The 9393-nt window shown below is 36.5% G+C and overlaps 2 protein-coding genes across 5 annotated transcripts; one reads left to right on the forward strand and one right to left on the reverse strand.

Annotated features, from left to right (window-relative positions):
• Positions 1 to 309: 309 nt before the first annotated feature.
• Positions 310 to 2280, forward strand: LOC105140845 (uncharacterized). The gene is made up of 3 exons (XM_011047851.1): positions 310 to 692; positions 1306 to 1636; positions 1719 to 2280. Exons 1-3 carry the CDS (start codon positions 612 to 614, stop codon positions 2264 to 2266), a joined length of 960 nt encoding a protein of 319 aa, XP_011046153.1. The 5' UTR covers positions 310 to 611; the 3' UTR covers positions 2267 to 2280.
• Positions 2281 to 2637: 357 nt separating this feature from the next.
• LOC105140878 (receptor-like cytosolic serine/threonine-protein kinase RBK1) lies at positions 2638 to 6398 on the reverse strand. 4 transcript variants are annotated; one of them, XM_011047932.1, is made up of 11 exons: positions 6136 to 6398; positions 5531 to 5830; positions 5367 to 5440; positions 5153 to 5271; positions 4952 to 5067; positions 4341 to 4868; positions 4009 to 4257; positions 3765 to 3928; positions 3445 to 3672; positions 3208 to 3357; positions 2638 to 3120 (listed from the first exon to the last, which is right to left on the reverse strand). In XM_011047932.1, exons 2-11 carry the CDS (start codon positions 5688 to 5690, stop codon positions 2866 to 2868), a joined length of 2043 nt encoding a protein of 680 aa, XP_011046234.1. In that variant the 5' UTR covers positions 5691 to 5830; positions 6136 to 6398; the 3' UTR covers positions 2638 to 2865. The 4 variants fall into 4 exon arrangements, with proteins under 4 accessions (XP_011046234.1, XP_011046226.1, XP_011046218.1 ...); XM_011047924.1 differs by having other exon boundaries at positions 6120 to 6398; XM_011047916.1 differs by lacking the exon at positions 6136 to 6398 and having other exon boundaries at positions 5531 to 6077.
• Between the last annotated feature and the right edge of the window lie 2995 nt (positions 6399 to 9393).

Here is a 9393-nt window from a genome sequence, read left to right on the forward strand (position 1 = left end):
ATGGGAGAATATAATCAGTCACTGACTAGATCAGTGCTATTCTTGATGAGCAACTTGATCTATAGAATTTGCAATTTTACTTTTAAATTGCAGGATTGAAACCTTGAAAGAGTGGAATCTAAAATAGAGATAGCTCGACGCCCAGGAGGTCGCTCATGAAAAAAATAAAATAAAAATGGAGCAGGTCCAAATATTGGAAAAGGGAAATAACATAACCCAGGAAAATCTCTCCAGCAAGAAAATAATCGTGAAAGGATCACAATTTATGTATTTGCTTCCACTATGTACAAAATCTCTGCATTCCTTCAATCAATCCCCTAAAATCACGCTCTTTATATGGAAACCCTCTATACTTCGCTTGAGTTTTAGGCTTAATTAGCTCCTTGATCTTTTATTAAACAGACTAGTAGTATCAACGAAAGCCAAAAACTATTCAAGTTTCCAAGAAACTGCATGTCCTGAACGCGGTTTACTTCGTAGCCTGATAATTTACACCAAATATCAGAAAATAAATTGTTGGTTTATCACAATTTTGCTAGTTTTGTGGTTTTTAGACAGCATAAATTAGTGTTTCGTGGTTTAAAAATTGTTTTAAGAGTAGAACAAACACTATGTCAAGGTGTATACGGTTCCCTCCACCAGGGTATGTGTGGAGCGGAGTGAAAGGGGAAGCCTTGATAGAGCTGATTAAGGTTAGTTATTGATTCTTAACTTTAGTTGATTCTTGATTTGTTTAGTTACAAGCCAGACCTTGAATCTTGATGGGTTCTTGTTATCATCATATATTAGGTATGGCGTAATTCTGACTTGCAATTTTGTGACAACGTTACTTGTATAGGAAGAATAAGTGGGGGTCTTAAGAGATTAGAGAGGGAGACAGCATAGTTGTGATTTCGTTCTTGATAGCTTGGCTTCAGGTTTTTTGGACCGAAATTAAGTTTATGTTGATTGTTTGGCTGTTCAGGGAATTGATAAAAGATAAACTTTTTAATTAGATGTTTTTATTTTCATTAGTTCAACTCGAAAGAACTCGTACATTTCAACTATCTTCAATTTTGAGTTTTTCTTGCTTGTTCAAATCCACAAGCTGTTGAAGTACTAATAATATGAAACTATGCATTACATTTGAATAAACTTGATTCTGAAATTTTTCAGAGAAGTAAGCTGAAATTATTGTGCTTGTATAGAAACTCAGGCTTTTTAATTCTTAATTTCCTCTGCATTTGCTTGATATTGCTTCCGAGTTATGTCATCTTCGTGTAAGTCAGTTTCCCAAGTTTAGTGATGGCCTTCTCCATTTTAAAGGTCAGGAGAGAAAAGGCCGAGGTTGAGAAGCGAAGGAAGAAAGAGGAGAAGAAGAAAGAGAAGAGGAGGCAGAAAATAGAAGAAGGATTGGAGGGGGGACAGCTTAAGAAGAAAAGGTATAATCCTCACAGAAGGCAGGTGCAAAACCGGAGCGAGGATGGTGATGTAAGCAGCTACTATCAAGCGAAGAATGAACATGAATTTCGAAGAACAGAGAGAACTAGTCTTGCCGAAGAGCTCAAGCAGCCTTCAATATCAGACAGCTTATATGACTCTTTTGGCACCTGCCAGATTACCGAGAGGAAGGGGCCTGAAAGGTGCCGAAGTCATGGTGAGTGCATTTCTATTTGCTACTCTTTCTGGATGTTTATATGTTTGTTCCTGATACGTGCCCTTTGTGTTTGTTAAAACAGGAAGCGTTTTTTGGATTGATATCCAATTGCAAGGGCATGAAGATCAAGATCTGGTGTTTGGTAAACCAGTGTGCTCTGTTACAGCAATGGATTTTCTTGTCCAAGAGAAATCTGAATTGCCCAAAAGCTGCACCAAGGAGGAGTTCTTTTCTACCTGCAGTGAGTCCACAACCACTGCCTTTGAATCGGATAGACCTGGTGTTGAGTTGTGCCATTCATGTTCTCAAACTGAGCTCATAAGAGATAGGAAGGCTGCATCGGCTCTTATATCCCAATACTCTGGAAGTGGCTTGCAGCATACAGAATTAAACTTTTGGGAGCTAGATGTAAACTGGATTCCCCTTCCCATGAAGAGCGGGAACCCAGAATTTGATAATCTAGGTTGGCTCTACGAGAGGAAGCCCGAGAGACTGCCTAGAAGTGATAACACTAAAATCTATAGAGCTAGCAATGATAGATTGTCTCACCCGATATCTTCTCTATACCCAACAGCTCAGTATTTGGCCCAAGCTGAGATATATGCCTTGCCATTTACAATACCATTCTAAAACTGTCACCTGAATCTGTGCATCTTTATTGTCTGTGTAAATAAATTTTTGTTCGTAAGCCTCTAGTATTTCTATACCCAGCTTTCCTATGATCAAAATGTGATTATCAGCTTTTCTATTCGCTAATGTTTTCAGTTGGATCTACATTACAGTGACAATTCAGCATAACACAAGCTTCTGTATGCTGAAGCCGTTTTCTGTTACTTTGTTTCTTTCCTTTATTTTTTTTTTGTGTAGAATCTAGATAGTCAAGCTATCACGAATTGTTGTTGCGTTGTTCATTTTTCTGCAGATTTGGATTCAGATAGAGCAAATGCCCTTGTCTATAAGAAAAATTGCAAGCTCCGTGTTTCTTCTGGTAGTCTCGAAGATTCAAAAAACAAGCTCTTGATAGACTTGAACCTTAATCCTCTCTCATTATCACTTTAAACAAGAATTTTACAAGTCTACATCTTCAAAACACCTCGCTGCAGGGCGTAAACCTTTTTTTTCCCCCTTAACTGTGCAGGCACAAGGTTACAAACTATTTGTACAGAATCATGTGACAACCTAGGCTCTGAAACAGGTAGTCAAGAATATTGAATAGAGTGCAAAGTAAACTAATTGAAGCTTGATGATCGGCTCCACCTATCTTTAAAATACTCCTCAATAGAAAGATTATTTCCATGCTCCCAACTACTAAATGATGTGGAATCATAATCAACATCAAGCAATGCGAGACTTAAATGTGACTCTGCACTAGAGTTTGGATAAACTTCATCATCATTATCCTGGTTTTCTGTAGCCTGAAGATCCTTATTTTGAGGGTTCGCCCACTTTTCCTGTTCTTTATCTCCTCTTAGGAGCTTCAGTATCTGAAAGAAAAAAAAAAGGTTAAGAAAATCTACCATGAAAAACAAATTAAATTTCCTGAGAATCCAGCCGCAGGTTTAAATTAGTACCTCACTCATTTTAGGACGTAGTCTAGCTGCTCGTGTAATGCAGTGTGTTGCTGCAAGAACCATCCGTTGCATTTGAACCTCATCAAAGTTTCCATTCAAGTTCGGATCCACTAAGCATATTGCATTCCCACTCTCTATTATTGGTTTTGCCTGAAACTCACAGAATTTACTGTTTTGATGCTTGTGATTAATAGAGATATATTATTTTGTAGTTGCGGTGACATTAGAAACTCTTACCCACAGGAGCAAACTCTCTTGGCTCTTGGTGTTCTCGGAACTAATTGGTTTTCTTCCTGATAGCAATTCAAGTAGAACTACACCAAAAGCATAGACATCAATTTTGTCGCTGACTTTCCCATACATGAAATATTCAGGAGCAAGATATCCAAATGTTCCAACAACATCGCCTTGAGTCACAAACGATGTAGTTGCCGGTCCCCATATTGCCAGCCCGAAATCCGACAACTGTCGAGTAGAATAAAAGCAAGTCATGCCATAATTTTGTGATAATTTTCATTTGTGGCTACCGATAATCTGCACGAGTCTCAGCAGAATACCTGTGGTTCAAATCCATCTGAGAGAAGAATGTTCGAAGACTTGACATCTCTATGAATAACAGGCCGAGAACATTCGTTGTGCAGGTAGTTTAGGGCTTCTGCAATTTTAACAGCTATATCGAATCTCAGTTCCCATGACAATGGAGATTTGTCTTTGCTCTTTCCTACACATAGTTTCACATCAGAATTGTTTCTGTCAAGCTTCACTAGTGAAGAAAAACATGTGCAGGTCGATAAGACTTACCATGTAAGTTTTCCTCTAAGCTTCCTTTAGATAAAAAATCATAGACGTAAATGAGATCAGCATCTTTGATGCAGGCATCAACAAGAGGTGTGATGTGCTTGTGGTTCAATGAGGAGATGATTTCAACTTCAAGAGCAAAATCTTTCATTGCTTTCTGGGATGATTTCTGAACCTTCACTGCCACTGGCTTGCCATCTGGAAGAATCCCCTTGTACACACTGCTACATCCCCCTTTCCCAATCAAATTTTCTGTCAGAAAGATTAGAAATTTTGTCAGGCAAGAGAGGAAATTCAATTAGTCTAATCTCATGTGATTGATTCAGGGTAAAAACCTGAGTGAAAATTCGAAGTTGCGCCTTTCAGAACCTTGTTGCATCTGCCCGAAAGAAAACTAGGTGAGCTTACTTTCAGCAGAATATCCGAGCCATTTTCTAGTTCACCTGATGCAGAAGATCTACTCCTATTGCTATCTTCCAAGATGTTACTTATCTCTCTTTCTTCTGCTGTTGAAACGCAAGGATCTTGTTGAGAGGAGCGATCCGGTAAGCTCATTGCCCACTGTACTACAGACAGTTTCCTGGAATGCAAGTTCTGTGGAATGGCTGAACTTGCTCTTCGGAGGAGGGGCCAACCAGGTCTCTGATCCAAGATATCACCAGAAAAAAGAGAATTTGATCTCTTCTTACGTACATTTGCAATGCGGCAAACTTCATCCTTTATTTCTCCAATCTCATCTCTTGATAGCAGTTCAAAACTAGATACTTCAGTATATGCTTCAGAATCTCCGAATTCAGACTGGATTTCTCTAAAACTTGAATTTTCATTTATATTAAAACTTGGTTTTGGATCTCCACCAAGGCCTGACATAATCGAAAGCAACATCAATTATTATCTTCTCAGGATCTGCTAAATGGATTTTTATTTTAGGACACAAGTACCAAACCTGGTAGTTGATTGTTGTTGCACCTTCTAAACACAAATTTTCCATTGTGGATGGCCATAACATCTGTGGTTCGACGCAGTCGCTTGGCGCAATACTTAGCAGTAGAAGCCCAGATCCTGAAAATGAAATCTATCTAGACTAATTAGAAAAGAAGCATTAAACCATGATTGATGCAGAACTTGCGTTTCTACCTGCCCCTACCTTAGAGCTGCTTGGCTGCTGATCCCCACAATTACGGCTACAGCAGCATAGTTCTTTGCCTCTCTAACCAGAGTCCTTCTAACCGAAATCCCTTTGGCTATCTGACCTGAGAGGCCTACCTACAGCCAAAGCAAAAAAAATCGTTGTCATCTGCAACTTTTACTTTCCCACCGGAGGGCCAGGAAAAAGTGCTACAAAGTTTTTGATTACAGACCTTCTTCATGGAACATAGACCATTATATACTTCTAAATAACTATCCAACAAAGGCTTGTCTCTCAAAGCATGGTCTGCATCAACAGCTCATGTTTCATCAAAATCATGCAAAACTTTTATAAAAAAATAGAAGAAAAACACCACTGAACTGTTGAAAGCATTACCAGAACTTCCACAAACATGAACAGCAACAACACAATCACCAGGTTCAGCAACCTTTGCAATAGCCCAGCTAAGTAGTTCTCTGCTATGACTATCTATTCTTATCCCAACTAACACATTCCTCCTTTCAGTAGCCTTAGCTTCCAGCTCCTCAACTGTCATTTTTTCTTTTATTCTCGATAACTTACTTCCACAACATCAAAGCATCCATGTAGATTCTCTTCCTCCTAGAATTCCCAGAAATTCTGCAAATTCATTCTCTTTAACACCCTTTCCACCCCTTGAAACAAGCGTTTCAGTCTCTGCAACACAAAAGAATTTACATGGTCATGCCCCACCACCATATCAGGCACTCACAGCTACCACATGAGAAATATAAACACAACCCATTAATAGATTCCCCGTGAATAATCCAAACTCAGAAAAAAAGAAGAAAGAAATCCTTTATCATTACATTAATCCACATGCTAGCTCACCATGAGATAAAACTATAAACATAAATACCCCAACAAGATCTTGAAAATACATATAAAAACAAAAGGTGAATCATACATAAGATAAACAAAACAAGACAACAAAAAAGATATGTACCTAAATATTTTTGTACCTATTTATTATTGTTCAAGACCACCATAGATTTTTTTTTTTTTTGAAATTGCCGCCAAAAATCACCACCCACTTAACTGATGAAACTTAGAAGATTATAATTTTTTTTAAATAAACTAAACATGAGTGCTTCGATGAAGATCAGTTAAACAAATGGGCTAATATGAAAAAGAACAGTAAAAGCCAGTGAAGAACAAAAAATGTAAACAGGTAAAATCTGGAGAAGAAAGTGTTGGCAAGTAAAGGGAAAAGTGGTCACGAAAATTTATGTGATCTGAAAGGAGAATTAAGAAAAAATTATGGGAAGTGGTGTTATTTAAAAAAAAAACAATAAATTATTTATATATTCTTTATTACTAATACTTTTAATTTTAGGTCGTTGGGAAACTGGCAAATTTCGCGGGAAACGCATGACAAGGGGGCTTGTTGAGGCTTAACCACCGGCTGTCTCGGGTTGCAAGGTAATCTAACCACATGCTTGAGTTATCTTAGGACCTTTTTTTTGCCCCATGCACATGATATTTGTCATCTTTTGCCAAAACTTAAGATCTAGAATTATTTTATTTTCCAAAGAGTGGGATAAATCTCTTTGTTTTGGAATGGAGAATTTTTTTATTAATTATAATATTTTCTCAAAGCATTTCGTGAAACTAAAGAGCTACTACATATTTAATTAAAAATTACATAATTAAATGATAGGTCAATTATTATTTAATTTTTAATTTTTAATATTAATATTTAATTATTTTTAATATTAATTACATGCAAAGTGGAGAAATGCTACCAGCCATTTAAATTAGGGACTTTTATTCATCATTAAAAAAATCTTGTGAGGTTTGGTGGTGAGTTGAATTTTCATTGATTCATGAAAGGTCTATTTTCATATTTGAAACTATGTTTGTCTTGAAAAAATATTAAATTAATATTTTATTATTATTTTAATTTGATGATATTAAAATAAATTTAATTTATTTTTAAAAGAATAGAAATGGCACTGCACCACAGTATTAACAACACACAAAGCTTAATAGTGTGTAAAAAATAGCTCAAGGATCAATTTGATTATTATTAATTTTATTTTCAAAAGAATGGATCAGCTGGTCTCCAATCAACAACCATTGTGGTTGACAATTCACAAAACAAACATGGTTGCTTGAGGAGATTGTCAAAGCATCTGTTCTGGGTAAGGGGGATCACACCTAATTTAGTTTGGTCATCATATTATTAATTTGCAATATCAACTATATTATCAACGGAATGAATGGTTTAAACAAATCTTAGTTTACTAACATTATCAGCTTTTTAGGGTAAATCTTGTTTGGATATCCAAGTCTTGACTTTGGTATTATCTATTTGTGTGCTATAAAACTATATGTATGAGAGGTGAAGATCATCACTGCTGCATGGTATAGCTAGGATGATTGTTTTAGTGGATCATTTTTTAGGGGTAATTTTTTAATGTTATAAGATACGGCCCGGTCATCGACTAATTCAAAAATTAATCAAAGTTTAAGTTGATCAAAATCAACTCATTGATCAATAATTCGAGTCTTACACTGAATTCAGTCCGGCTCGAATCTTATGTCTATATAATTTCATGAAAAAGTCCGTCTTTTGTTTTAGAGAACCCATGACCACTATTTCCAAGAACATAAAACATGCCCAGCATAGACAATATGATGTAACATTGCCAAGATTTGTGCTTATCTTATTTATTTTACAACTAAAGCTAGTGCATTTCCTTGGATTGGCTCTCCTTTTCTCATTAAATCTTGTCCATAGGTCGTTCTAAGAAGAGCCGCAGAGTCATCTTTGTCAAGCCAAAAGGAAGGGATAAAGTTTGGCGTGAGTAATGAGGCAGCAAGTGAGATCATTCGATCTTGAGGATTATTATAAATTAGTTACTACTTTACTGTATAGTTTATAGTCATCTAACTTTCTAACTACGGCAAAAAAGGTGACTTTGAACATTGACCCAAGATTGATTAATATTCAAATCTTCAAAGTCTTGTAAGCTTAGCTCATGGGTACTTTTGGCCTTGTAATGGTTTAGAGGCTACTTAAATTTTCTTGAAAGACACAGTTATTAGTGTTTTATACGTCTAAATATTTTTATATTTAGCTTAACAGACAATAGATTAAAAGAAGCATTGTTATATACGTGCGTCAAAGGTTAATTGAACTTTAGACTACACTGAAAGAAGTCTCCAATCTCATGATCGTCCTCTCTCAACTGCTAGCCAGAGATGCAGTATAAACACTGTTTTTTTTTATTTTTTTCACGATAAACAGGCATGTGTATAAGATACTATTGTCCCGCAGTTGGCCAGGGAAGTGAAGAAGAAAAACAACCTGGGATGGTTAAACAACTCCAGAAAAATGACCATCGACTTTAAGAATCTGAAGATTGTTAAAAACACCAAAAGATGGTCCCAAGTTTTGAAAGTTCAGTGCTGATGACAACTTGGCGTAAGTTATTTTGGCAGCCATGGTTTTTTGAGGAGTGGTTGGGCTTAATTCCCCACTGCTCATCCTAAGGCACAGTATGCCATTTTGGTTGGTCAAGTCTTCTTTGTCATATGTGTATGCACAACAGCAAATCGACAGACGAATCAACGTCAATGGGCACTTGTAATTTCCTTTGCCAGTCAATTCTTCATTGCATCCAAGGGAGACGCATCACAAATGTTGGCAACTCGACTTGTATACTATTCTTTGACTAGCCAACTAACAACTATCCCATTACTTGATCAGAAGGGAAAAAAAAAAAAAAAAAACTCTCTCATCCCCTTTTGAACCTTCACAAGTCACAAACAACATTAAGGCTACAAGTAAAGAATTGGTTGAAGGAAATAGATTTAAAAAAAAAAAAAACTAATGGGATCATAATGTTGCTTTCTTTGGGGAATTGGTAATAAATAAATAAAATCTCAAGGACATTGGGTCTTTTTGTTGCATTCTAACATGTGTAGGGTTCGACTGGTACTGCTGGTTTGGAGCCACGTGAAGAAACCATTTGTTAGCAGAAGATCAATGAGGTGATCGAGAGTGTGGCTGCTGGCCGGCCTAGGTTCTTCTTTTTCCAAAAGAAGTGTTTATCATACACACACCATCAACCTTTTTGTAATTATGTAAATGTTTTCATTTAGAAAGTAGGAACCAAACGCACTTAGTGCTATTTTATTAAACTATTTGTTCATCATGGAAGCTTGTAAAGCTGCTCGTAATTAAAAAATGCTCTAGAAAGCATAGTTGTGAA

The sequence above is a fragment of the Populus euphratica genome, unplaced genomic scaffold (genome assembly GCF_000495115.2).
Source record: "Populus euphratica unplaced genomic scaffold, PopEup_1.0 scaffold3.1, whole genome shotgun sequence".
In the NCBI taxonomy this organism is placed as follows: domain Eukaryota; kingdom Viridiplantae; phylum Streptophyta; class Magnoliopsida; order Malpighiales; family Salicaceae; genus Populus; species Populus euphratica.